Source organism: Arachis ipaensis, chromosome B1, assembly GCF_059453495.1.
Source record: "Arachis ipaensis isolate K30076 ecotype BB chromosome B1, ASM5945349v1, whole genome shotgun sequence".
Classification (NCBI taxonomy): domain Eukaryota; kingdom Viridiplantae; phylum Streptophyta; class Magnoliopsida; order Fabales; family Fabaceae; genus Arachis; species Arachis ipaensis.
Window position 1 is genome coordinate 3,099,776 of NC_142436.1, and position 27,029 is coordinate 3,126,804.

Sequence of the window (27,029 nt, forward strand, 5' to 3'; positions counted from 1 at the left end):
AATGATAAATTAAATAAAAAATTAATTATAAATAATAATAAAAATATAACTTGTAAAAAATTAGAACCTAAAATAATAATAAAAATAAGATTATTAAGAGTATTTAAAAAGAGTACTAAAATATGTTATTTTATATATTATTTTTAATTTAATAAATAAATATTAATTTTTACTATAAAAAAATATTTAAAAAGTTATAATTTTTATATGTTATTTTTAATTTTATAAATAAATATTAATTTTTATTATAATAATAAAAAATTATAATATACTAAAATAAAGTACTATAAAAAATATTATATAAAAAATATTAAAAAATATATAAAAAAATTAAATATGCTTAAAAAATAATATTATAATTTAATATTATATTTTTTTAATAATTAATTAATTATTTATTTAGAAGTGATTTTAACTAATATTATCCAAATAATATTTATTTTATCAAAATCAATTTTAGTAAAAATTGTCAAATATAAATCATGTTGGCACAAACTCACTTTTAAGTTTTAACCAAAATCAATTCTACAAAATCACTCCCATTCAACCTCCAGTTTGGCCGACGTGAATCCAAACACACACTATAAAAGTGTTAGAGAGTTGGCACAAAATCCTCAACTCTTCCACCTCGTTTTACCATCTTTCTGATTCTCTGCATCTTCTGCCTTCTGCTCTGTTTCTGTCTCCTCCCTACCCAGTTTCTTCAACAACTTCCATTTTTCTTTTTATTTATCTTTCCACTATTGCATGTTATTATCCACAAAATTCCTGTAAATGCTTCCACCAACGTGTGGCCACAGATTCTTCAAGTTCCGTGCTCTACTTCTGTCTCTTATCTTAACACAGTAACCAGTAACCATGATCACTTCTTTCTCTGCACTTGTTCCTACATATTTGAATTTCCAGTTTTACCCTTTCCCTTGAATCAACATGTTCAAAATTATTGGGCTCACTCACATGAAAAACACGTCGCTTTCCTTAGTAAAAAGATTCATTCAATTATTCATTATCCATGCTCTCTTAATTATTATTATTCTTCTTCTCCTCTCTCAATTGTGTCTTGTCTTGTCAAATCTTAGCACCCTCCACTCTATTTTGTTTCCATTAGATAAATAATAATAACACAACAAAAATACGTTTAATTAAATTAAATAAAAAGGAAAATCAAATGGTCGATAATAAGAACCAGTACTATGAACACATAACATGCTGTGTTGTATTGAAGATTGGTAGGATCACGAGGGCAAGCCTTGGATTTAGGATTCTGCTATTCTTATTATTATTTTTAACATAAAATTCTCTTTCTAACTATTATTATTTTTATTATTAATTAATTATTGTTGTTGTTATTATAGCATATAGTGTCAGGAGGTTAGCAAGGTTGCTCTTGTAATCAAAACGTGTATTCCCACAAAGAAAGCATGGAGGATCATCGTTACATGGAAACTGATCCAACTGGTAGATATGGAAGGGTTAGTTCTAAATTCTAATTAATCCTTCCTTTTTTGTGTTGTGTTGTGGTGTGTCATATTCTTTTAATTATAGGTGTTATCATTGATCATGTTTCTTAAGATTTTTTGCTTTTTTTGCTCAAACATGTCTCAATGTTACAAGAAAAGATTTCTAGGGTTCAGCTTTTTTACAATCTGCTTCATATTGGATAGTTGTTGCAAATTAAATTTAAATGTTAAGGCATCATTTTGTTATCAATTATATTAGGTATATAACTATATACTAAAAATTAAAAAAATCAGGCACGTGTATAAAATACATGTCGGAATATAAAATACGCTTTGCAACTAATTTGGCCTTCAAAAAGCAGGGTGATATAAACTTTCATGAGAGTTGTTTTTATGGTGTGAGATTATTAAGACAAAACCATGGTTGAGAGCTTGATCACATGTTCTTGTGTGTGTAGCATTATTCCAGGTGTTGAAAATATTTGTTGATCATGCACTTCCCTAACCATTGATTAACATCATATAAATTAACTTGAATTGTGGAAAGTTGCAGAAGATACTTTTGAAAACAGAGTTTTCATGCCTAAAATTATGTGAAACTATTTGATGTTGGTTCAAAATTGGATGTGATTAGGTTGGAGAAATTCTTGGAAAAGGGGCAATGAAGACAGTGTACAAAGCAATTGATGCAGTGCTCGGAATAGAGGTGGCATGGAACCAAGTCAGACTCAACGAGGCGCTTCGCTCGCCGGACGACTTGGAGAGGCTCTACTTAGAGGTTCATCTCCTCAGTACCCTCAACCACGAATCGATCATGCGATTCTATACCTCTTGGATCGATGTTGATAACAAGTCCTTCAACTTCATCACAGAGATGTTCACTTCAGGAACACTCAGAGAGTAAGTTCTCATACATAACCCTTCATATACCTCTACGTAAATGCATAACTTTTTAAAAACATTCTAAAGTTCAATCTTTCTTTGTTCATTTTTTTTAATATAGACTTGTATATAAGGTGTAATTTACATGCACTTATGTTCATGTGAAGGTGATAGTTGAGAATTCCTATACGACAATTTAGCTAAACTTGTCAAATTATCTAATATTCTCAATTATCAACTTCACATAAAAATAATGCAGGTGAGTCTTTGCATATTAGATATAAGAAAAATATAGGTAACCAACAAGATTTTTGAACAATGTGTAAACAATGTGAATTAATAGGGTTAAAAGAGTAAATTTAATTAGTAGCATTAAATTAGGATGTAGTGTATTTTCATTTGATTGGTAGTTGTTCATGTTGTTCAAAATATTCATTGTTCCGCTAGCACTCCCCGATGATATATAACCGTTATGGCGTATGCAGATACCGGAAGAAATATAAGCAAGTTGGGATTCAAGCAATAAAGAGTTGGAGTCGCCAAATTTTGCAAGGTCTTGTTTATCTACACGAGCACGATCCTCCGGTAATCCACAGAGACCTCAAATGTGATAACATATTTGTGAATGGCCATCTTGGACAAGTGAAAATCGGCGACTTAGGACTAGCGGCCATCCTCCGTGGCTCGCAGCTGGCTCACAGCGTTATAGGCACCCCTGAATTCATGGCACCGGAGTTGTACGAAGAAGAATACAACGAACTCGTCGACGTGTACTCTTTCGGCATGTGTGTTCTGGAGATGCTTACTTCTGAATATCCGTACAGCGAATGCGCAAACCCTGCGCAAATTTACAAGAAAGTGACTTCGGTAATAACAGAATCTGACTTGACATATATTTTCTGAGTTACAAGTAAAATTTAGATTTTATATACATTCTATTCATCAGGGGAAGTTGCCGGCTTCATTTTCCCGGTTAGAAAACAAGGAAGCGCAGAGATTTATAGGCAAGTGCCTTGTATCTGCACCAGAGAGACCTTCTGCAAAGGAATTATTGCATGATCCGTTTCTTGTGTCTGACGATACATTATCAATGGCGAAAATTGGAATTCAGAAGCCATTTCTAAATTACAATGAGATGGAGAAGCTTCAATTGCGCGACGATGTTGCTCGAACAGAGATGTCGATTACCGGGAAACTGAACCCGGAAGATGATACTATCTTTCTCAAAGTGCAAATTACCGATAAGGATGGTAAATTATATATATGTGGATGTATATATATTCTTGTTTGTTTCATTTTAGATTCTTGAAAAATTTATCAAATTTTGTTCTGGCTTTTAATTTCTGGCAGAGTCCAGTAGGAATATATTCTTTCCGTTCGACATTGTGACGGACACGCCGATTGATGTGGCGGTGGAGATGGTGAGAGAATTGGAGATCTCGGATTGGGAGCCTTCGGAAATTGCATATATAATCGAAGCAGAGATTTCCGAACTGATGCCGAATGTGAGGAGAAGTAACTGTTCAGATACTTGCCATACGTTCGACGATGACTACGACCGGCCTCGCCGGCTTTTCTGCTCCGGCTCTTCTTGTTCCTCCTCCCAAGAATCCATTTCCAAAGCTGATGAAATACCAAATCATGGATATTACTGGCTCCATGGTATGTCTATTAATACTAGTGTACCAATGTTGCAGTTGTATTTTTAAATATCAACTTTACATAAAGACAACTGCATAACTAATAAATAAGGTAAAAACTCAGGTGCAATCGACTTCACGTGAAGTTGATAGTTGAGAAGACTGCACCTGAGTTTCTACCAATAATAAATAAATGTGAAATTAGTTAAGATGATAAGTAACTTAGAAGGACCTTTGCAGATGATATGCACGACGATGCGAGTTCGCGATGCTCGTCGCAAGGGACATATTCCAACTTGAATTTTTGTTCAATGGATGATCATGAATACAATGTGGCTTCTTCTGCAAGAAAAGATAAACATAATCACATCATAAAGAGTCACCACAAGTGTACAAGGTTTTCCCCTCTTGAAGAACCAATCACTCTCAACCGGGGCAAAGTTTTCGCCGGCGCGGCGAGTAAAGGTAAGAGAACAGTGGACACTCCTAAACTGATGAGGAACAATTCGCTGATTGACATGAGGAGTCAGATGCTGCACCGGCAGCTCGTTGAGGAGGTTAACAAAAGACGGTTATTCAAAACGGTTGATGCCATTGAAAAGATTGGATTTCAAAACCCTTCTGAGATATCCAGGAAAAAATCACAGCCATAAGATGTGAAGTCCTCAGCAAGTGTCAAGTGATGAAGAACTAAAGCTAGAAAAGAAAACGGATGCCTCTTCATCATTGAAATTGAAGATTGAAAATTGTTCTTACTTGACCTTTATTTGATAAATAACTAAATACATGTATATAACAGAAAAAAGAGAAAGAAAACAGATAAAAATAAATTAAACATAAGGGGGAAAAAAAGCATTTTAGGGAAATTATGTCTTCAAAACTATGATGTAGCAGCATGCACCAATATTTCTAAACAGGGGTATCAGTATTAAGATCCTTGATGATTGTAGTTTATCTTTTCTTTTGAGTTCCTTTAATTTTTCATGTTATGTCATGTACCAATCTGCATGACTTTGAATATATGATTATGTGTGCTATTTTTTCATTTGTCAGCAATAATCAAGAGTTTATGAGACTTAATGGTTTTTCCAAGTTAACACCACAAATTAAAGCATATGTGGAATTCAATTTTATTCAATGGTAAAGTGACATTTTTTTCCCTTTTCATAGTAACTCATTATTGAAACATTGAATGTGATAGTTGCTGAATGTGGCTAAGCATCCCAAATTTGACCATTTTGGTAAATAATGAGAAACTATTCATGGTAAAATACTAATTAAGATGAGATTTGTAATCATGAATCCTTATCATGAAAGATGTGGAACAAGTATGATGCTTATATATATATCCCTTGATCTTGAAGCTTATTTGCTAGATTATTGGATCTTGGTAAAATGATATTGCTTTTTTGTTAAATCTAATTAAAGATTCAAAAGTAATTAAACCATTTATTTATGAAGTTAGTAATTAAACCATTTCTGTCTCTACTTGATTTCTTGAAAGAAACATGACCTGAAATTGCTTCTGTAACTAAAGAGACTGGTCAACTTTTATCAAAGAAAATAAATAATTAAAGAAACTGATGCACTGTGCAATTATGAGAAGCTTTTTTTTTTTATCAAGAACATTATGTCAAGTTAGCTAAGTGGGGATTTATTTTCCTAAATTTTAATGTGGTCCTCACTTTTTTCCTATGATTAATTATTACTTTTATACCAGCTGGTGTTTGTTATGATCTTGTTGTGGTCCTCTTGAATTGCTAAAAATTTTTAGGATTTTGCTAACTTGTGTCCTAAGAACATATATTAACATACCATAAAAAAATATTCTATAAAATTTAGTATACAATATTTTGATATTAGATTTTTTAACAATTAATTAATAATAATCGTATTTTTATATAAGTATTAAGAAAATTTTGTGTATAAATATTAAATAGTGTTATTATATTTGTTATACCATTGGTTTATTATGAATGAAGGTTCATCAAATGATGAGTGCAAAAGTTGTAGATTCATTCTATGGCATTGCTTCCAACTTCAAATACATTCTTTAACATGTGTTAGCTTCATGCTTCAATATTGATTATTGTTATGTGTTTGGTTCTACTTTTATAGAATCGATTCTTCTAGGTAAAATTTTGGTAGAATCAATTCAGATAAAATTGGTTTAGTTAGAATGAATTTAATAAATTCTTATTAGTAGTTCCTCCAAAAATAAATCTAACATACATAAAGGGAAGAAAACATTAAATATTTTATTCAACTAATGTCATAAGAACTCCATTTGGAAAATAAGCCAGTACAAAATAAACTTGTTCTTCTTTAGGAGGATACCTATACTTGCCACTACTTATGCAAACTACTTGTCTTGACTATTTAGGGAAATTTATCTACTTAAATGTTGACTACAAAATATGTGTCACTACCAATGTCAATAATTGCCATATATTGGGTTAAATTTTTAGAAGGCATACAATACAAGGGAATGGCCTACCATAAATTCAGAGTTCACAAATTTGAGAATATATATCGATTTAATATTTTAAATATCTCAAAAAGATTATATATAAATTAATTTGGTCATAAAAAAATTTAACGAAATAGAAAATGTTAGAGGATCAACACTACACTTTTAATTAGTAGAAAAAAAAAATGAAGAGTTCGTTAACGTTGGCCTCAAATGCAAGGCAAATACAAGAAAAAATATTGATCGTTTTAATTTTTTTTTTAAAAGATATCAATATGAATTAAGTTGGTCATTTTATTATTTTCCTATTAATTTCTAAAGTACAATTTATTAAGTGTCATGTGACACTTAACAATGGCTGATAGCAAAATATTATCAAAAAGACCAATTTGATTTTTTAGCGACTAACCGACTAAATTAAATACATGCACAATTTTTTAAATACTAATTTAATTATTAAATCAATATATATTAAGAGAACAAGTTTATTAATTTGAATCACACGAGAGTAATTTGAGAATTTTATATCTTTTAAGCAAGTGTAGAGTTTATTTTAGATTGTCCTGTTATCTTGAAATGAGTTAAACAACAAACTAATTGGATTTTTTTTTTTATGGATAAGACATGTTACACTGACTCACATAAGAAATACTTATAAGGTGAATTTTATGGTATTTATAGTATAATTTAATTTTTGTCTAATTTATTTGTTATGGTAATTAAGTTTTAAATATTTAATTATTATTTATTTTTATACTTTTAAAATTAAATATTAATTTTTAACCCTTTTAAAAAGTTAGGCAAACATTTATAGGCATTATAACAATCACCTACTTATAATCCAATTTGAAACAATCATTAAAAGTTAATTCTCTATATTTTCTGAATAACCCTAGCAATTAAAAAACTAAATTGAAAGTATTTTTCTTGTTGAACGAACTTCAAAGTAAACTAAATTCCATAGTTTATATTAGGAGTTTATATGGTCCGACTGGCGAGGATCCAAACATTTTGAAAATTAATTTGGTATAATTTTATTGGGTTTAAGTTAGGTAAAGATATTAAAAATAGACCTGGTCATTATTTAGGGTCGAATCCGAGTCAAAGTGAATCCAACTTTACTTAATTTATGTGCACTCTAAGAAGACTAATATATATATATATATATTTTAAATTAATTCTAATATTATGTTATATTAATTATAAATTTATTATTTTATTAAAAAAGTTTAGGAGGCCAGCAACTTTATTGAATTCTGGCCAGCATATAACCAGCAAAGAAAAGTGAGTCATTAGATGAAATCTCACACCATTAAAATCATCATTGATGGTTGTTTGATGGCTATAAATCACAAAAGTTGTTGGCTCCCTAGCACTCCTCTATTTTATTTTTAAGAGGAGTGCTAGGAGACCAACAAATTTTGTGATTTGTAGCCATCAATTAGTTATTATTGGTATTTTTAATGGTGTGAGATTTTATCCAATGGTGTAGGATTATTCACTTTTCTTTTGTTGGTTAAGTGGTAGCCAGATTTTGATAAAAGTATTGGCTCGTTAGACTTTCTCAATCTTTAATCACACTTGTTGAATTAGAAAATAAGTAAAAAAAAGTATGAAATTAGAACTTATGGACAAATTCAAATTCAAATATGGATATCAATTTCTCGGTAACAAGTATATTTTTTTTTCTTTATAAATAAATGCATAATAATTTTTTGACTTAAAGTTTATCAAGACCCGAACTTCACTGATTTAGATTCGGTTTTAGTGTGACCCGAAAGTAGTAAGATTACACCGAGTCTAAAACTAAATAAGGATCTCAAAAATAGACTCACTCATTATTTAAAGTCAGATTCGAATCGAAGCAAACGCAACTTCACTCGACCCATGTACACCTTTAATTTACATTTCAGAATTAAAATTAACACAATTGAAAAAATTGTTCTACTTCGATTACAGACAGCCTCTAAAAACATAGAAAGGAGGAGATTTAATAAACATTTGACATAATACAATAACTAGAAGATGGATCATGAACTTATTATTTATACAAAATTATATCTTGCTACTGCATTTTTCTAGTACTATACATAAGAATTTGGATAATCTAGGAACTTTATAATTTAAGTTGAGCCAAGTCATACCATATTTGCTCAAATGCTTTAACAATGAGATCATGGTATTCACTTGAATTCAGTGAAAGATAGCAGGCAAGAAGGTTCTCCAAATCCTTGGAAGCAAGGATTTGATTCTCTCTAATCATCTCCACCATTGAATCCCTGAAGTCTTTCTGCGGATCGACTGACGACTTAACGATGGCAAACCCCTCCGGAAAACCTGCATTCTTTGAGTTTGATCCTCTGCAGGACACACTCCTTCTTGCATAGGCTTGAACCTTCCGGTTCGCGAGTTTTGGAGAATTCACTCTTAGCTTTATTCCTTTAGAATTAGCAGAGGATTTTCGAGATACTAGACATGTTTGAGTTGGACTTATGAAGATTTGTTCTTCGAATTTCGCCGGCTTTGTCAAGATTGGAGCAAGGCCTAACTGCGAAATTGCGTCGGTTGATCCACTCTTCATGTCAATTATGATGTCATTGGTTGAAGAACTGACTCTGCAGCTACATTCAGAGGTTACCAATCTATTAGGCCTGCTGCCACGAGCATTAAACTCGTGGCAGTCAGACTCGGACGAAGAATCACATCCTCTTGTTTTATGTTTTGGTTTAGTCCAATTTGGACTATTCTTTTCTAGAGAATGAAAGCTCCAAGATTCTAACACCGGCGACGAAACAATCGGCGGCGAAGAAGGCTCATAGATTGTTTTCCTTTTAGTTTTTCTCTTTGAGGAGGACTTTCTTGGCGAATCGCCGAATACAAAATCGGAATGTTTAGTGTAAATAGGAGAGTTATGAAACTTACCAGCTTTGTTATTGCTTGGTTCAATGGAGAAATAGTGATGAGAAGTTGAAGTTGTTACTTTCTTGTTCTTGATAACATGAGAGGCATTGTTTCTCTTCCTTGATTTGCTCATATCCCTCAGTTTGTAGAACCAACCATTTGGTATCATATCTGAAAATTTGAACTTGTTATTCCCCATCATCAAAGTGTGTGTTTTGGACTCAAATTGTTGAAATGGAAGATGTAGGAAGCTAGGGAAGTTGGTTTATAACATGAAAAGAATAAAAATGGAAGTAATAATATAAAGTTGGTGTTCCTTCAATGCAAAAATGAAAGTAAAGGGGGACCAAATTGACTTTCTCTAATCATTGCTTCCAGAAAACACGCACAAATCTCTGACCTTTGTGTTAGTATATATTCGTATTAATTAATTAGTCTTTATAGCTGCGTTTGTTTACGACAATAGGACAGAGACACAGAGACACAAAATCGTGTTTGACAGAGGAGGTGACAATGTATCTAGAGACACTGAATTAGTGTATTTTGTATCCATCCTGACAAGAAGGACATGGAAACACTAACAAGGGACACAACTTATTTTTCATTTTTTTCTTTCATTATTCTTGTTAATTTTTCATAATTATATTTTTTATTATTATATTTTTCATCTCAAATTTTTTGAATGAAAAAAAATGTGAATAAATTAAATTTTCATAATTTGTTCTAGTTTATCACTAAACAGAAATACAAGAACACAAAATTTTGTGTCTCTGTCCATCAGTATCTTGTCTTATCATATTCTCAATGTCTTGTCCTGTCCTATTTTCAGAAACAAACGCAACCTATGTTCCTGCTTATCAAAGATGTCAATTCCTTGGTATGTAATAAAGATACCTTAATGCTGGATAAATTAAAAAAAAATCAGAACTTATTTTATTTAATAAAAATTAATAAATAATAAATAAAATAAATTTTGATTAATTTTAGCTCTTTTTTTGTTATCAAATATTTCGATAGAAATATACTATATTAGAATTAACCAAAATTTTGGCATGGCTCCAAGTATCTAAAATCTTGCTTGATAATAAAAAAGAAACTTAGAGAAATTTTTAATTGAAGTATTTTTTTTTTTCACTTTCAAACAAAAAATATTTTTTTTTCTCATCAACATTAATTTTGCATCCATAAAATAATACTATATAGATATTTAAGACGGCCAAACTAACAAGTAGGTCTCTTTATATAATGGATAAATACTTAAATATATACGTTTACGGTTTACCATAGATTTTATGATTTTACAACCTAAGAAGCTAAAGAACAGTATGGTAATGTAATAATGTCACAAAAGTTCCATGATAAAAGCATGTTTAAGTGTCCTCATATAACTCCTTGAAGAATTTACTAGGTAATAGATTACCTTCCATCACTACTACTTATGAACACTTTTTATGGGTCAACAATATTCTATTTTACCAACACTTTGATAGTGGTAGAAGGAAATAGTAATAGTAACCCATAATTTGGTTCTCCATGCTTTGTTTGGGGATATTCATGTATTTAATCTTTAAGCAAGTAATCATGAATTCAACAAACAAGGGAGACCCATTTAAAAACACTTGTTTTATTTATTTATTTATTTTTTAATTACTTGTTTCTAAGCATTAGAAATGATGACATTCATTTGTTCTGCCACAAAAACAAATCTTATCGCATAGAATTGGTTATATAGATGCCATGAATTTTATTTGGTAGATCTTACAAAATTGTAAAATATTATAAGAAATTTTTGTTAATTGATTATAAAAAGTGTTTACTTAGCAATATGGCTATGCATTCATCCCCAACTTTGCTATTATTATTATGATTAAAATATTATGATTTTTCTAACTGACGACAGTAGTGAAAATTTTCAAAAGAAATATGTTTTAAACTTCAACTTTATCATTGCATTAAAATCTTACATTTTCTTATGAGAGACAATCTTAGTCCTATATAACTCCCAACACTAGTTTTTCGTTACTTCAACTTTATAGAGAGCATTTAGTTATTTATCTAGTATTCTTTTTCTTTTCTTTTTTTTTTTAAAGCTTACTAGATATAAATCTTCGAGTATCTTGGATTGAAAACTAATAACTAATTTTTAGTTGGAAAAAAAATCCTCTAATAGAAAGTTGGTAAAGTAATAAAATAATATAACAATTATCTTTGAATTTGTAATTTTTAGGGTTAAATACAATTTTGATCCGTAAAATATAAGTCGAAAAATTTTTTTGTCTCTAATTTTTTTTTTTCATACAAAATCGTCTCTAAGATTTAACTTGGTTTAAAATCATTCTTTACCAAAATTTTTAATTCTATTATCAAGTTATCTCTAACTAAAAAAGTTATTAAAAAAAAAAAAAAGAAAACGAACGAGAGGAAGAAAGAAAGGAGAAAGAAAGAAGAAAAAGAAAAAAGAAAAGAAAAGAAGAAGGAAAAAGGGAAAAAAAAAAGAAGGAAAAATAGAAGCAACTCCCACTTCTATATAGTCTTTTCTTTCAATTCCTCTCTTCCAAATTTACTTCGTCATCCTTTTTAGTAAAATAATATAATAATTATCTTTAAATTTATAATTTTTATTATTTGTGAATTACACCATTTTAATTTAAAAAGTCTTACTTTAGAAGAACTTTATCGCCATCAAAATTGTAACCTCAATACTTAAACAACAACCCAAACAAGTTACAACTACCATTATGATAGATATCATTATTTTGACTTGACTTTTTTTTTTTTCATAAATAGAGTCATACCAAGTTGCAATTGGACCATTTTCAATCCCCAAGTTCAGGTGAATTCGGTGTATTTGCCAAATGATGTAAACTCACGTATAGCCGTCTTCATGTAAAATTGATAGTTAAAAATCGTTAAATAATAATTTAATCAAACCATTCAAATTATCTAATAATTCTCTACTATTAATTTTACATAAAAATAATTACATGTGAATTTTCTTTGTCTAATATCATTGTTCATGCCCAATACAAGCCCAAGGTTGGTAACGCTTAAATTTAGCCCTTTTTAGTTTTTTTTTTTTTTTTTTTGGATCCACCTATATTTTCATGTTGCTTAGAGTAAATCCATGCTACCAACAAAAACAAAAAAAAAAGAGTAAATCCATTCTATTTATGTTTATTTGAGTAATTAGTTCATTTATCTATTTTAATAAGTATCGAAAGTTTGAATTATGTCTTAGGTATGTAATAACCCATTAATTAACGATAAATTCTTAGTCTTTAGCTCGTCGAATTAGAAAATATCGTAAGAAAGAGAAGCCGAGCCTCATACATGATAAGGGGGAGGCAATAACCTCCCCCAACTATCAAGTTTTCCTTATAAGTTATGCATAAATTTTAGTTTATCCCCTCTTAAATTTTGTATTTTTTTTTTTTGTTAATGGTAAAAAATTTTTAGCCCTTTCCTAAAAGTTAATCTAGTCCCCTGGTAAGAAATCGAAAAGAAAAAAAATGCTATGTAAATACCTAATAAGAAAGTCATACTAACTAGTATCTATATCACATCATTCTTTTCTTTGGAGCATACAATGTGCCATTTATTTTACCGCATCTATTCAAGCTACACAGAAAACTATTGATATTTGTTTCCATACTCACAAGTCCTAATCCCACAGGCACATGCAAGAGTCTTGACTCTTGATGAGAACTATTTGGTGATTATGATTGTAAAAGAAATGAACATGAGTGACTTGATGGATGTTAGAGAACTCTCTAATGATATATTGATATGTTTGGCCAGAGGATCCCCCATTTATGGCTTAAGTGGGAGAGAGCACAAAGATATTAGTAACTCTTTTTGTCAAGGATTGCTTTTTTTTTTATTAAACTATCATTTCTATCCACACAAGTTTTAAACGCTGACAAATCTATCCATAAAAAAAAAAAACTAACATTTCTATTCACAAAAGATGATTCAGTATGCTAAAATTATTCAAACACTAAAAAATCACCTAATAACTTCGAATTATCATTTTTCTAACCCTAATTTCAACACCCCTCCTTTAAATCTCAATCCTCCCTTTATTTTTTTCATGGATTTCACCACCTTCACCAACACCACCATGGCCACCAACCGTAAGCCTCACCTTCGGAGACAAAGGAAACTTTGATGGCGCACCGCCTGCCGCTAGGGACTGGATCCCGTCCTCCACGCCTTCCCGTGTAACCTCCTGGTAAAAAGCAAGCATCCCATGTGCACCACCCAAAGAAATCACCTTTGTGTCGTCATCGCTGTTCTCGATGCAAAGCTCGAGCTTGTCGCGGATGTTGCATTGAAGGCATGCTCTGAAGCCTCCTTCAATGAGAGGGAGGAAGACAGTGTAGAGAATCTAGTTACTCTCGTCGCTGTTGTTAGATTCGAGGTGAGAACCGTCCTTGGTCTTAACGAGAAGGCACTGAGTTTCCAATGTAATGTCTCTTCCTTTGTCATCCTCTGAGCCATCAACTATAGCTTGAAGCGGAAGGAGGAAGGCGAGGTTTACAATTGGTGATGGTAATGGTTGAAAGAGCCTAACAACAGAAACAACACAAATATCCAATACAAGAACAATATGGAAGCACTCAACACAATATAGCAGCAACTATGAACAAGCAAATATAGCAAGTAAAGCAATAACAAGAACACACCGAGATTTTGACGTGGAAAACCCCCTCAATGTGAGAGGTAAAAACCACGGGTCGTCCAGATCAATTAAATAGCTCCATTATAATCAAACGAGGTACAAGAGAGTCTCAAACAAAGCACAAAAACGTGCATATAACCAGCCAAAACATCAAAGCACCAAAGCTCATAAATGAGAAGCAAGAAGATGAAAAATACCCAAAAACAGAGCTGTTGTTCGAAGCCTATTTCTTCCTCTGTATACCTCCAATTAAAAACTCCACCGCCCAGAATGAAGAACAAGATGAGATGAATACGCAGTTCAAATTTCAAACCGATCCAACGATGAACGAATGAGAAACTACCATTTGAAATTTACTGCTTTGCATAAAAACGGGAATTTTGTTTTCCCTCTTCTCTCTCACTTTGTGGCTACACTCTCTACCTCTCTCAATGACCTCCAAAATCTGATTAGGGTTGTGACACATTAGATGCAAAGAAACACCCTCAAAATGTTGGGTTTGGACCTCACAAAGGAGAGAAAAAACCCAACAATGGTGTTGGTGAAGGAGGTGGTAAAATCTATGAGAAGAGGGTTGAGATATGAGGGAGAGGTGTTGAGATTAGAGTTAGAAAAATGGTCATTTGGAATTTTTAGGTAATTTTTCATTGTTTGAATAATTTTGTTGTTGGTAATTTTTCATTGTTTGAATAATTTTGTTGTTGGTAAAAATGATCGTTTCTATTTTTTATGGATAGATTTGTCAACGTTTGAAACATTTGTGGGTAAAAATGGTAATTTACTTTTTTTTCTTTTTTTTTTTACATGAAATTCTAGGTAATGATACATCTACATTAATTTGAGATGGAAATGAAAATGAAGCAGCAAGTAGCATATCCGAAAACACAGACAAATCAGCACATAAACTAAGGGAGATTACGGGGAAAAAAAATTAGCTAAATCAATCAATCAATAAATAAGAAAGAAAGGAACAAAGAAGAGAATATAGAAAGAAACTTTTCCCTTGATGCACAAAAGTGACATCAATCATCCTACCAAAGTCAAAGCATGCTTCTAGGCTCCTTAAACGTTTGCAGAGACACTTAGTGCTTATATATTGCTCACCAAATTGTTCTTCACATTGGCAGCAAGAATTTAACTTGCATCCTTGTGGAATACGAGGTCATTTGTTATCAATTGCATCTATCATCTTTGGCAAAAGATAGAAATTACTAATTAGAAACAGTCAGAACAAGCATATACACATCAAGATCCTAATCATCGGGATGCAGACGAGATTACAGGATACAAGAACTAAACTGATGGATTAAGTCTCTAACACAACCTAGTAGTCATGGTTATCTTGAACAGCTAAGCTACCACTAAAGAAATTCTTGTACAGAACAAGAATTACCAGCTAAAAAGACTACTACAAAGCTTCAGATTGTTTTGAGATATAAACTTGAGACTTCACCAATGTTTGTCCGATTTTAATGCCAGGCATGATCATGAACTGAACACTGTAGGTTCCTTGTTCTGCAATCTCTCTTTCCACATTGACAGATTCCATGTACAAACTTGAGAACATGCTTCCATTGTCTGCATAAAACATGGTTGCATTGGGGTCTATTGATGCTGCAGAACCTAGCAAAACCCAAACCCATTTAGCCATTTTCGTGAATAATTGATAGAACTCTGTTCTCGGGTGCTTGCCGTTTGATACCAAACTCCGGTGATCCAAATTTCCAAAGAAAGACTCTTCCATTGTGCGATGAACAACCAGAAGATACTTTGTTCTGCAAAATTTAGAGAAATCTGAGTCTGGATTCTCCATCAGTGCATCAATTGGATCATCAAACTTCACAACATCACCAACATCATAAGATCTTAAGGACACCCCATGAAACATTCTGCGAGCAATGTAGGCCTCAAAAGCATACTTCTTGTCTCCCCTTTTGACATAAACAGCATCATTCTCAATCCATTTTGCTGCAGCATCCAAGTCCCAACCTGAAGCCTTCATCAAGCTAATCAACGGTTTTGCAAAATCATGAATGGACATTGAAGAAGCCTCGAAGACCTCATGGAACTTAGCAACACTTGAAACACTTGCATTCTTCATCTTATTTATCCTCTTGATCTTCTCTGTCAGATTCTTATTCACCATCTCCAAATCATGAAGCTCTTGTCGCAACCGAAGAATCTTAGAGTCTTTAACATTGTTCTTACCCTTAAGCTTCCCCAACAATGCTTCCTTGGCCTTAATTTCAGATCGTAAGCGATCAAATCTCCCGGCATTTAACATTGCAATCCTGCATTGCTTCTCCTTATATTCAACCTTGAACTTGCAAAGCTTCTCAAGCTCAGCACTTACTCTTTTATCAGCAGAAACAACCTTGTGAGGGTCATAAGGTATATGAGCTTGTTGGAGCTCAAGATAAGCCAATTTGATAGCCGAAACAACATCGAAGATCTTCATGATCTCCAAACCAGCACAAAAACCCTCACCTTTAGGCACCTCAAATTCAATGGGATGTGGATGGATTTTCTGTCCATGGCTCCTATTATCATCACTTGCAACACTACTAGTGTTTCCACTCACTGAGGCATTATCACAAACAGGTTTGTGCAAGTGATGGAGATTGGGGAGTTCAGATGAGAACACCCCAATGGATTTCAATGTGCACACTTTTGCCAACTTGCTAACAATTTCTGATATGTTTGGGTTTGGTTTTATGAGTTTGGTGTTTGAACATTCCATCCCAAAAATATCAAAAACTTTCTAAACTCATAAAAAGACCAATCAATCCCTAACAAAGTTCTAGCTTTGCTTCAAAATACAACTAAAACCAACCATCCACAAAATCTTCACACAAAGAAGCAAATTCAAAGACATTAGATTATTAGAAAACAACAAAAGAAGCAAGATTTTCACTACTTAAAGCACTATCTAACATTTACCAATAAAGGGGTGTCTTTAGATTCAAAGTAGTGAATATTAAACATGATAATGAAACATAATAACAAAAAAAGGACACATTTTGAGGATGAACAAAGCATGAGTGTGTTCAAGTTGGAGGATGCAAGAGAGAAAATCTTACCAGAAGAAAGTTGAAGGGAAAAGGGTGAATGGAAATGTTGGTGTTGGAAAGAGAGAAGGGTAGAAACATTTAGTTGAGGTTCTGACATGCTGAAAAAGCTTGAAAGTAGTGAAGGCGCGTGTGAGAGTGTGTCCTTGTGCTCTTTTCTGCAAACACTGTCAAATGCGACAAAATTCATCGACTCTTGTTATTATTACTTTTCTTTTCTTTGCTCTTTGGAACCAAGTGCATGCACAACCGCGGGAATCTTTTGCTTCGAAATATGCTATTTTCTTCACTTAAAATAATTGGGTTAACTTTTTATCTTACATTTTTTATTAAGGAAAATTGATTTAATTAAATAATTTTAATTGTTTATTTGTATATTTTACCTCAATTATTTTTGGGAAGTAGGGTGCCTGATGGTGAAAGATTGGAGATCCGAAACTAGGTAGAGTTAGTGTTGTAATTCAAATTTTAAAATTAAAAAATTTTAAATAATTTTTCAATGTTTAAATAATATTATCTATCAAATTTTATTTTTTTATGGATATAACGTTAAATTTATTTATCAATGATTTTTTTTAACATTTTAAATATTTATTGGTACAAATATTAGTTTATTTGAAGAGAAAAAAAAAACGAAAATAATACTTAAGATTTTACAAAATCAGCCATTATGTTTATTAGGGGTGGAGCTACACATATGGAAAGGAGGCAATGGCCCCAAATTTTTAATTTTTGTTAAAGAAAAAAGAATAATAGATATAGTCCCTCTTTTTTTTTATTTCCTAGCCTCTCTCTTTTTTTTTTTTTGGTACACTTTTTCTGTCCTCCTTTCATTCATAAAAAAAATCAGTCTATTTTTATATATCATTAACAGAGTATAATAATTTTAGGCTTAGTCTAATAGTTTGCTTTATTTAAAAAATAAAATATAATTTTTTTTCTCTCAATATCTTCATTCACTCAAATTTCTCACTTTTATTTTGCAGCAGATAATAATTTTAGTAAATTATTAAAATCACCTCCCCTAAATAATTAATCTAGCTCCGCCCCTAATGTTTATCCAAATTATTTTATATATTTTTTAATAAAGTAAGTATTGTTAAAATTATTATGTGTTTTTGCACAATTAAACTTTAACAAAATTGCAAAAACAAAAAAATTAAAGACCTATACTTTTATATTTTTGTTTGTATTTTGATTATAAATATAATTTTAGTTTGATTATATTGTTTATAAAGTTTGATAATAGATATGATATAAAACTACTCTATATTTTTACATAGGCGATTGATTTTTTGCATTCGTGTAATATGGTTGAAGATTTTTGAACTTCTTTGTTTAAGAGTTTAAAATAAATACAGAATAGAGGTTTGGAGAGTTTATTATATATTTTTACAATTTTATTTTTTATTAAAATGTTAAGAATTATAATGTTAAATGATAATATGGTCATTTATTATGAATAAAATGTCAAATTAAATTAAACCTAATAATACAATTTGAAAGAACTTGAAAACGAGGAATTTAAAAGGTTTTGGAAGCTAGAGTATTTTTAAAATTAAATTATTGTATGTACTAGACAAAATTCTAACATTGAATACTTGGTTTTTGTTGTGATAAGAATGAGACGTGGATGTCCATTTCCATGTAAAACTTATTTTCTCAAGAAGGAATAATATTAAATGAACGTTGAAATTATATCCTCCCATTCATGTATAAATAGAGGCCTTTGTTTCTAAGAAAAATATAATCAACAATAACAACGTTCTCTCTCTTATATTCTCTCTCCTTACAAGTATTTTAAGCACTCCTCTCTCTTACTTTTTATATATAATATTAGTAAATATATTAATCATCTCTATTATATTGAGATAGTAATTCTAGTAAATATTACTACTTGGGTTATCTAATTATATTTTCATATTTTATTTGTTACTTCTTCTTTATTTATTTAGTTATTTTATAACAGTTTTTTTTTTTTTGTGATTCGTTAAATATTTGTTTAAGCTAACTATTAAATCAACCAAAATTCTGTAATATAAATAGAATTTTTTTTTGTGAACAAAGTTTTGTTATTGAGAAATGTAGGCCCATACTAATATATATAAGATCTACATACACTTGTAACAAAAAATCTAGAACATACAACAACATAACATCATAGTACTGGGCTCATTAAGATATCTGAATCTGATCTTAAGTCAAATGAGGCCTAGTACCTCAAAACTAACCCCACCTACAAAACTCTTATGAAAGTTGCTAAAATGATTTGTATCCCACATAATAATGATGCATGCTGGCCTCAGATAATGCTACAAGCCTACAACTAAAAGGTGCAGAGATAGAAAATATAGACATAAATAATAGCTAGACATCTCAATTAATGGGTAAATACTTTTGAAATATTTTCCCTTCGAATTTTCCCATAACATATTTGGCTAATTCTTGTGTATTTGTCTCCATGCCTGCTTAGCATCATGTCCTTGCTGATTTATTGCAATTTATTTGATTAGTTAATATTATAAGATTTTTATTATACTATTAGTATATAAATTAATCTCTTATGAAAAGCTGAAATATATGTATAGAAACAATTTTTAGAAAAAAAAAATTATTTTATAAAGTATAAAATCTTGTCTCCAAAAATTGAAATGGTGCCTTTTGCAAATTAAAATGGCATGTGACACTGTTCCTGTGGAAGTGGAGCACACGCTACTTGTAAGTTATATTGGATTGGGTCCATACAATATCTATCTTTTGGTATTTGACGCAAGTTTATGATATGTAGCCCCACATGGGCATGGGTTGCTTCTTCATTAAATTGCATTCAGACTTCAATCCTAAGTCTTTCAGTTAGCAATAAGGTGCAATCTATTATTTACTAAGTGAGACAGAGACATGTCATTGCAATTTGCAAGTTAAATAGATTTGAATGTGATGGCTGGATGTGGACGTATCTTGTGAATTTTATCATAGGTTTTATAGTTATATGAATGACAATGGATGCAAGAAGGAAAGGATGAAACAAAGAGTTAAGCTTTAAATTAGTACATCAAGTTACACTTAGAGATTTAACGCTTTTTAATTTCAATATAAACGCTGAGTGGTGTTGGACTCCATTATGGGGGAGGGAGGTGCTTCACAATACTGTGGTGTCAGTGTAGTCACAATTCGGACCTTCCGAGTTTTTGCTGGCTAAACGGATCGTCCGATTTGCCATTCACCAGACGCATGGTCTGATTTGGAAGGGGATGGACACGCGTCGCGCAGCAACTTCTCTCCAAACGGTGCCCTGAAACCAAACAAAGACTCATGCGTTAACCACTCTCACTATGCGAATACAATCACTTTCATAGATTTCACTTTCAACTTGAATCCCCCCATTCTTCTTCTTCGTTTCTCTTCTCAACCGTACATGGTGGAAGAAATAAAAGCATGCCAAAGAAACACAAAATTAAAGATATTGATCAACCTGAACTTCATGTTATACATTATCTCAGTCATCCTGATTATGTAAATTTTTTTTTGAATATTTTTAAATATTTTATATTTATAATTATTATTGTTAAAAATTTACTTCTTATGATTGTTATTATTAGAAGTGTAATTTAGAAATATAAATAGAATGATTATTAGTATTTTTCAGCATTTATATGATTTTTCTGAATTTTTTTAACTAAATTTTAATTATAAATATTATTGTTAGTAAATTAATTATTATTATTTTATTAGTTGTTGAATTTTAAAATGTAAACAGAATGATAGGGATTTTTTTATAAAGAACGTAATTTTTTTGGGGATATTTTAATATTTTTATTATAATTATTATTTAATATAAATATAACCAAATTAAAAAGTGCCAACGGCTCAATTTTTATTATAATTATTATTGAAAATAGGGTTAATTTTTTTAAATCCTTTTAAAATTATTAACTATAATTGTTATGGATGAAGCTAAATGTTATTGTTGTTGTGAGAAACTGTTAATACTAAATGAGTAGTAGTAATATTTTTAAAGCACGTTAGTTTTATTTTGAGAATATTTTAATTTTTTTAATTATAATTTTTATTGTTAGCAAGTTAGTTAGTTGTTATTAATGTTGTTAGAAAATGAATTTAGGCATAGATTGATTATTATTATTTTTTAAAATTGAGAAAAATATGTTTAAATAATAGTAAATGACTAATTAATATTAGATATTATTCAAGATGTTGTAATATTGTAGAGAATTTTGATTAGGAATTTATGTATTAGTTATTATTATTATTAGTAGTTAGTTATGATTTATGAAGAATTTTAAGGATTAATAATTAATTTTAGAAGTTAGAATTATCTGTTTTATAAGGTTTTAGTAAATGAATTTATGATAGTAACTTGTTTCTTGTTGAGCTATTTGTGCAAATTTTGTAACCATCATAGTTATTTAATTTTGGCAGGAGTTTATTGTTTTAGTTGTTGTGGTTAAAAAATTATTATATTTTAGTAGTAAGTTAGTAATTGTTAACAAGTTCGACTAATAATTTGTTATGTTTTTTGTAGAAATTAAGAATGTTGACATGTGACCACCCAGTTCCTCTGGATCAGTACAACGATAGGGTGGAGGAGCATTTACGATAAAAAAAAACTAATTTATTCGTAAATAATTCAATAACTAACTAAAAAAAACTAATACGACGAATTACGTACCTGCAGTCATGTATTCCGGAAACTCCAGAACATGCATGGCTTCCAAGTTCAGAACTCGCATGAATGATGGCTCCTCAAACGGCAGTTCGTTTGCGAGTGCATTTTCCACCTCTGTCACATCTGGAGCCATACTTCCGTCACCTTGATCTTCATCTCCATCTGGATCAACACATTCGTAGTTGCTTTCGAACTCTTCTTCACTGTCACTATTATAATCTTCCCGTAGAATATTCCGGTCGGCCTCAAATTGTTCAAACTCAACATACAACTCGATGAACGAGATCTGAGCCCGGTTTTCAATATATATTGAAAACATCTCTTGCATGCTTGCTTCGTCCGTCACATATCTGGTTTGAAATTGGACGAAGCCACCAAACACCGGTATGGGATATTTGTATAGAATACATGATATTTTTCTTGCCCTCTTAGAATCAATCTTTTCACAGATCACACATTTGAGCTCTTCAAATGAGATGATAAAAGGAATAACAACATCTAGTGAATTTTCACAAATAAACTTTACTCCTTCAGACGTTTGTAACAAAATCTGACCAAAATAATACACTTTTAACAATACTCTGTCACTCATTTCTCTCAATCACTAAAAAAGGAGCATAACCAAAGCTACTAAATTTTCTGGTTCAAAACAAGTAAGGAAGAAACTCAAAAAGAAGAAACAGAAGAAGCAGCCGTTGAAGAAGGGGAAGAAGACGCGAGTAAACTACCACCGATTCCCTACACACTTTTATATACGCCTCTATAATCAACTCGGACACTTCGACTAGGTTAACCTGATTCAAAAAAATATTAAACAATGAAATCGGACCATGCGTTTTCATGTTCCAGTTCATATAAAAAATTGCCTAAGTTTAGCCAAAACGGAGGGTCCGAGTTCAGTCTTCCCGAATTCAAACTCTCAACATGCAACTTAGACCATGCGAGTTGATGTTCCATTTCATCAGTTAAAAACCCCATCTCAAGCAACACGGAGGGTCCGATTTCAACCTTCCGAAATTTAATTCCTCTTACCTCACAAAACGGACCATGCGATTTGTTAGGGAATAGTTTAAAACCAAAATGTTGTCCCACATATATGTCTAGTCCCCCTTGAATCCATATCGAAGAATAGCACACATATGCCTTCCATTTCCATAAAATTGAGCCGAGATTTAAAGTGGTCTCTAAAATTAATAATTATTTAATTTTAATTTTGAATTTATATTTTAAAATTTAGAGTAGTTCTTTAGACAATTTTTGTCTATCATTAGTCATCAAAAAGTTGAGGTGGATTGATTCTTATCACGTTGACACTAAAATTATGTCATTTTATATTTATGAAAAAGGGTAAATCATAAAAATACATCCGAATAATTTTGTCGTTGACAAAAATACATTCGAATTTTGTTATCGACAAAAATGCTCTCAAATAGTTTTAAAACGTAACAAAAATGCACAACATTAAATATGTATTTTCAAAAAATATTTTAGAGATTAAATTTTGATGTGATTTTTTGCAAACATGATTAAAAAAATGAGATTTTTTATCCTTAAAATTTGGTGATTTTTGCTAAGTATATTTTTTTTTGTGATTTTTTTATCAATAATCAATAATACTTTTAAAAAAATCACAATAAAAATATACTTACCGAAAAATTGCCAAATTTTAAGAATAATAATATCTCATTTTTCTAATCATACTTGTAAAAAACCGCATCAAAATTCAATCTCTAAAGCATTTTTTGAGAAATACAAATTTAATATTGGATATTTTTGTCGCATTTTAAAATTATTTGAGAACATTTTTGTCAATAGCAAAATTCGAGTACATTTTTGTCAACAACAAAATTATTCGAGTGCTTTTTTAGTAGTTTATCCAATAAAAAAAAAACTAACTGCGTCGGAGGCCCCCTCCCAACCTACTCTCCCATACTCTCAGTACTCAACACATGTCAGAGGTGGAGCCGTTAGTTAGCCGTGGGCATGCCAACGTGACTAGACTTAGTCCACCTCAGCTTTCCAATAACTAATGATAAACAAAAATTGTCTGAAGGACTACTATGAGTTTCGGAGTGTTATTTTGAGGATAAAATTGAGTAACTATTAACTTTAGTAACTACTTTGAGTCTCGAGTGTAATTTCAAAGACTATTTTGAGACTTATCTCAAGAAACAAATGGATGAAAATTATCTTAAGAAAAATGTTAGAGAACCATAGATTTTGTTCTTGCTGAGTTTCGCCGGTGTATAGCTCATCTGTCGATGAATGTCTTCAAGTTTCTCGTCGGAATGAGTTATACGTCGGCAATGAGAGAACAAGGGGGTGGATACCTGCAAAAGACACTCCGACGCTCAAGTCAGTAAGTGTTTAAGAGGTATAAGAATAATTCTATGAATATAGAATGTATATAGAACATATCTAGAATCTCTATAGAATATATGATGTATATAGAAATTAGTGCCTTTTATAGGCGTAGAGTTGATGGATAGAGTTGATGATATGACCGTTGATCATTAAGTCAGAATAATGGTCATTAAGTCGGTAATGAAGGTATCGGTTACAGAATGAATGATAATTAAGGCCGAGTTATAACTCATAATGCACAATAAAGACCGAGTTATAAGGTGACGGATCAGAATTTATTTTTTTATTATTTTTAGCTATTTATCTAATTTTTTATTTTAATAATCTAATAATATATTTAACTTACATTTTTTAATATTAATGACTAATTGATGGATACAAATAATAAATTCTAATAAAAGCAATGCTACGTAGCTAATAAATATTATTATTTTTTGCCAATACTTAATCAACAATAATTTACATCCATATTTATAGAATTTTGTATACAAAAATTATATAATTTGTATTTATATTTACAGAATTTTGTACATATAAATTAATATAATTTATACTCATATTTTTTAGAATCTGTATACATAAATTAATACAATTTATTTATTAAATACAATTTAATATTTATCATCATCAAATAAAGATAAAAATATTAAAAATGGTTGCTTCCAAAATTTATCTTATGATAATTTTCTAATATTTTCCTTAATTTGTAAGAGGTTCCACGTAATAAGGGAATACATCTATCTTTTGGGGAAAAGATAAAGGAAATTCCACCTAACAAGGAGCCGAATATGCTAAAGAATTAGCTTAAATAAATTAATTGAATTCTTGGATCAAATAACCAGTTAGCAACTAATTTCCTCTTTTATCGGCAGATAGGCGATACTGTTGGGTCATGAAGGTCACGTGAAATGCTACTAAGTTCAGTTCCCTTGCTTGGTAAAACACATTTTAATCACTTTTGTGCTGTCCCCAAATCCAACCAGTAACACACCGAATAATCTAACAACGGCTTCCCAAGATTATGCTATTGTTCTATTCTGGTATGTTCCATTATTCCCTCTCTATATTTTTTGTGGTGCTATTTTCTCTGCATGTGAATAATTCTAGTTTTTTTTTTTTTTTTATAACATTTATTGTGTTAAATTTTAATTATAGTCATTTTATTTCCTTGTTATATATAATTTATTAAGGCATATAAGGTAAGAATAAATATGTATTAAATTAAATATGAGAAATGCTAAAATACACAAGTTCATGTTACATTAGCATCATACATATTTTGACTTGTACATAAATTACATTATTTTTTATACATTAAATTTTGCTTCTATTTTTTTGGGGTTAAATTTGTAATTTTATCTTTTTCTGCGTTAATGACTTTGCTAGTCCTTTTCTATCGTAGTTAATGTTATCACTTTAATGCTTTATTGTTCTAATACTACTTAATTATATATTATTTTTAATATCTTTTTTGATATTTTAATTCAATTAATATCAAATATTTATTTATTTGTTTACAGAAAATATGTAGCATTCACGCAAAAAAAAAAAAAAAAAAAACTTCTGTAAACAAAATTCTATGTTAAATTTTGTTTTATGTGTGAATAAGAAATAAAAGAACAAAAGAAAATTTAATATTAAGTTTTACTAAATTATTGGGATAATTTACTTGGATAAAATAAATGTTTAATTACTATGTCGATTCCTATAGTTTCATCGAATTTTTAATTAGGTTCTTATACTTTTTTTTTTCTTTTCAATTAAGTCCTTATACCATATTAGATTTTATAATTAAGTCTCTACCGTAACAAAAACGTTGAAATTAACAGAATATTCTGTTAAACTATATAAAATATTCAGTCAAGTGTTAGACATATTCGTTTTGCTTAACAGAATATTTCGTTAATTCCAGCATTTTTATCACGGTAGGAACTTAATTACAAAATCTGATATGGTATAGGAACTCAATCAAAGAGAAAAAAAATATAGGGACCAATTAAAAATTCAGTGAAACTATAAGGACTAACAGAGTAATTAAACCTAAAATAAATGAAGTTTAAAATTATGCCCCTAAACTATAATCGATTACACATCCTGTCCTAAACATTTATATATAAATCAAATCGTACTCTATACTCAAGAGAGAATGAGAGGTGAAATACGGTGAGAAAGATGGCCATGCCATCGGAAGAGATAAGGGGGAGAGCGTGGGAGGGTGTGTATCAGTGTCAAGGAGGGTTTTTCTCAAGAGGGTTTAGAAAAGCCATCCAAGATCTCTTTTAGAGATAAGGTCGTTGGTGTAGAGAAGTCTAAGCCCTTTGGATTAGTAGGTTTACGCCATGGTGACAGGTAAGGTGATTCTCGTCCACCAAGTATCAGTTTACGAGAGAGGCAAAGAATTGTCTAGCTGAACCATATAAGGAAGCCATCGTGATCAAGGTGCTGGATAAACATTATGGCTACACGGCTCTTATGCATAAGCTTCTGATAGTATGGCGCATCAAATGAGGGTTTGATTTGTTGGATGTGGGGTTTGGATATATTTTTTTTTTTAATTTGGTATTGCTGCAGATCGTGAGAAAGTCATGCTTGGTAGCCCGTGGTTGATAGATGGTCACTATTTAGGCCATGCGCACAATCCTTCGGATCAAGGCTAGTATGGATTCAAGTCTTGAGACTTCCGATTTGGTGCTACCAGGAACAAGCGATGCTGCGGATTGCTTCTGCAATAGGGGTTCCGGTGAAAGTAGACTTAGCCACGAAGCTTGCAGAGAGAGAAAAATATGTCCGAACTTGTGTTCAAATTAATCTTGGGTTACCGATAATCAAACATATTATAGTAGAGGGTATGACTCATGAAGTGGAGTACGAGAGTTTGC

General features: G+C 30.9%; 3 protein-coding genes across 6 annotated transcripts; 1 reads left to right on the forward strand and 2 right to left on the reverse strand.

The window, feature by feature from the left end:
- Nucleotides 1–591: 591 nt before the first annotated feature.
- Nucleotides 592–4,918, forward strand: LOC107642066 (putative serine/threonine-protein kinase WNK4). 4 transcript variants are annotated; one of them, XM_016345418.3, is made up of 7 exons: nucleotides 592–845; nucleotides 1,356–1,472; nucleotides 2,095–2,360; nucleotides 2,828–3,209; nucleotides 3,289–3,592; nucleotides 3,693–4,004; nucleotides 4,223–4,918. In XM_016345418.3, exons 2-7 carry the CDS (start codon nucleotides 1,422–1,424, stop codon nucleotides 4,633–4,635), a joined length of 1,728 nt encoding a protein of 575 aa, XP_016200904.1. In that variant the 5' UTR covers nucleotides 592–845; nucleotides 1,356–1,421; the 3' UTR covers nucleotides 4,636–4,918. The 4 variants fall into 4 exon arrangements, with proteins under 4 accessions (XP_016200904.1, XP_016201091.1, XP_016200965.1 ...); XM_016345605.3 differs by having other exon boundaries at nucleotides 616–1,229; XM_016345479.3 differs by having other exon boundaries at nucleotides 617–852.
- Nucleotides 4,919–8,443: 3,525 nt separating this feature from the next.
- LOC107644313 (transcription repressor OFP1) lies at nucleotides 8,444–9,560 on the reverse strand. The gene has a single exon (XM_016348156.3). The coding sequence runs from the start codon at nucleotides 9,553–9,555 to the stop codon at nucleotides 8,569–8,571; it is 987 nt and encodes a 328-aa protein (XP_016203642.1). The 5' UTR covers nucleotides 9,556–9,560; the 3' UTR covers nucleotides 8,444–8,568.
- A 5,664-nt stretch (nucleotides 9,561–15,224) lies between these two features.
- LOC107642596 (MYB family transcription factor) lies at nucleotides 15,225–17,242 on the reverse strand. The gene has a single exon (XM_021115815.2). It carries the CDS (start codon nucleotides 16,772–16,774, stop codon nucleotides 15,443–15,445), a length of 1,332 nt encoding a protein of 443 aa, XP_020971474.1. The 5' UTR covers nucleotides 16,775–17,242; the 3' UTR covers nucleotides 15,225–15,442.
- Nucleotides 17,243–27,029: the final 9,787 nt, after the last annotated feature.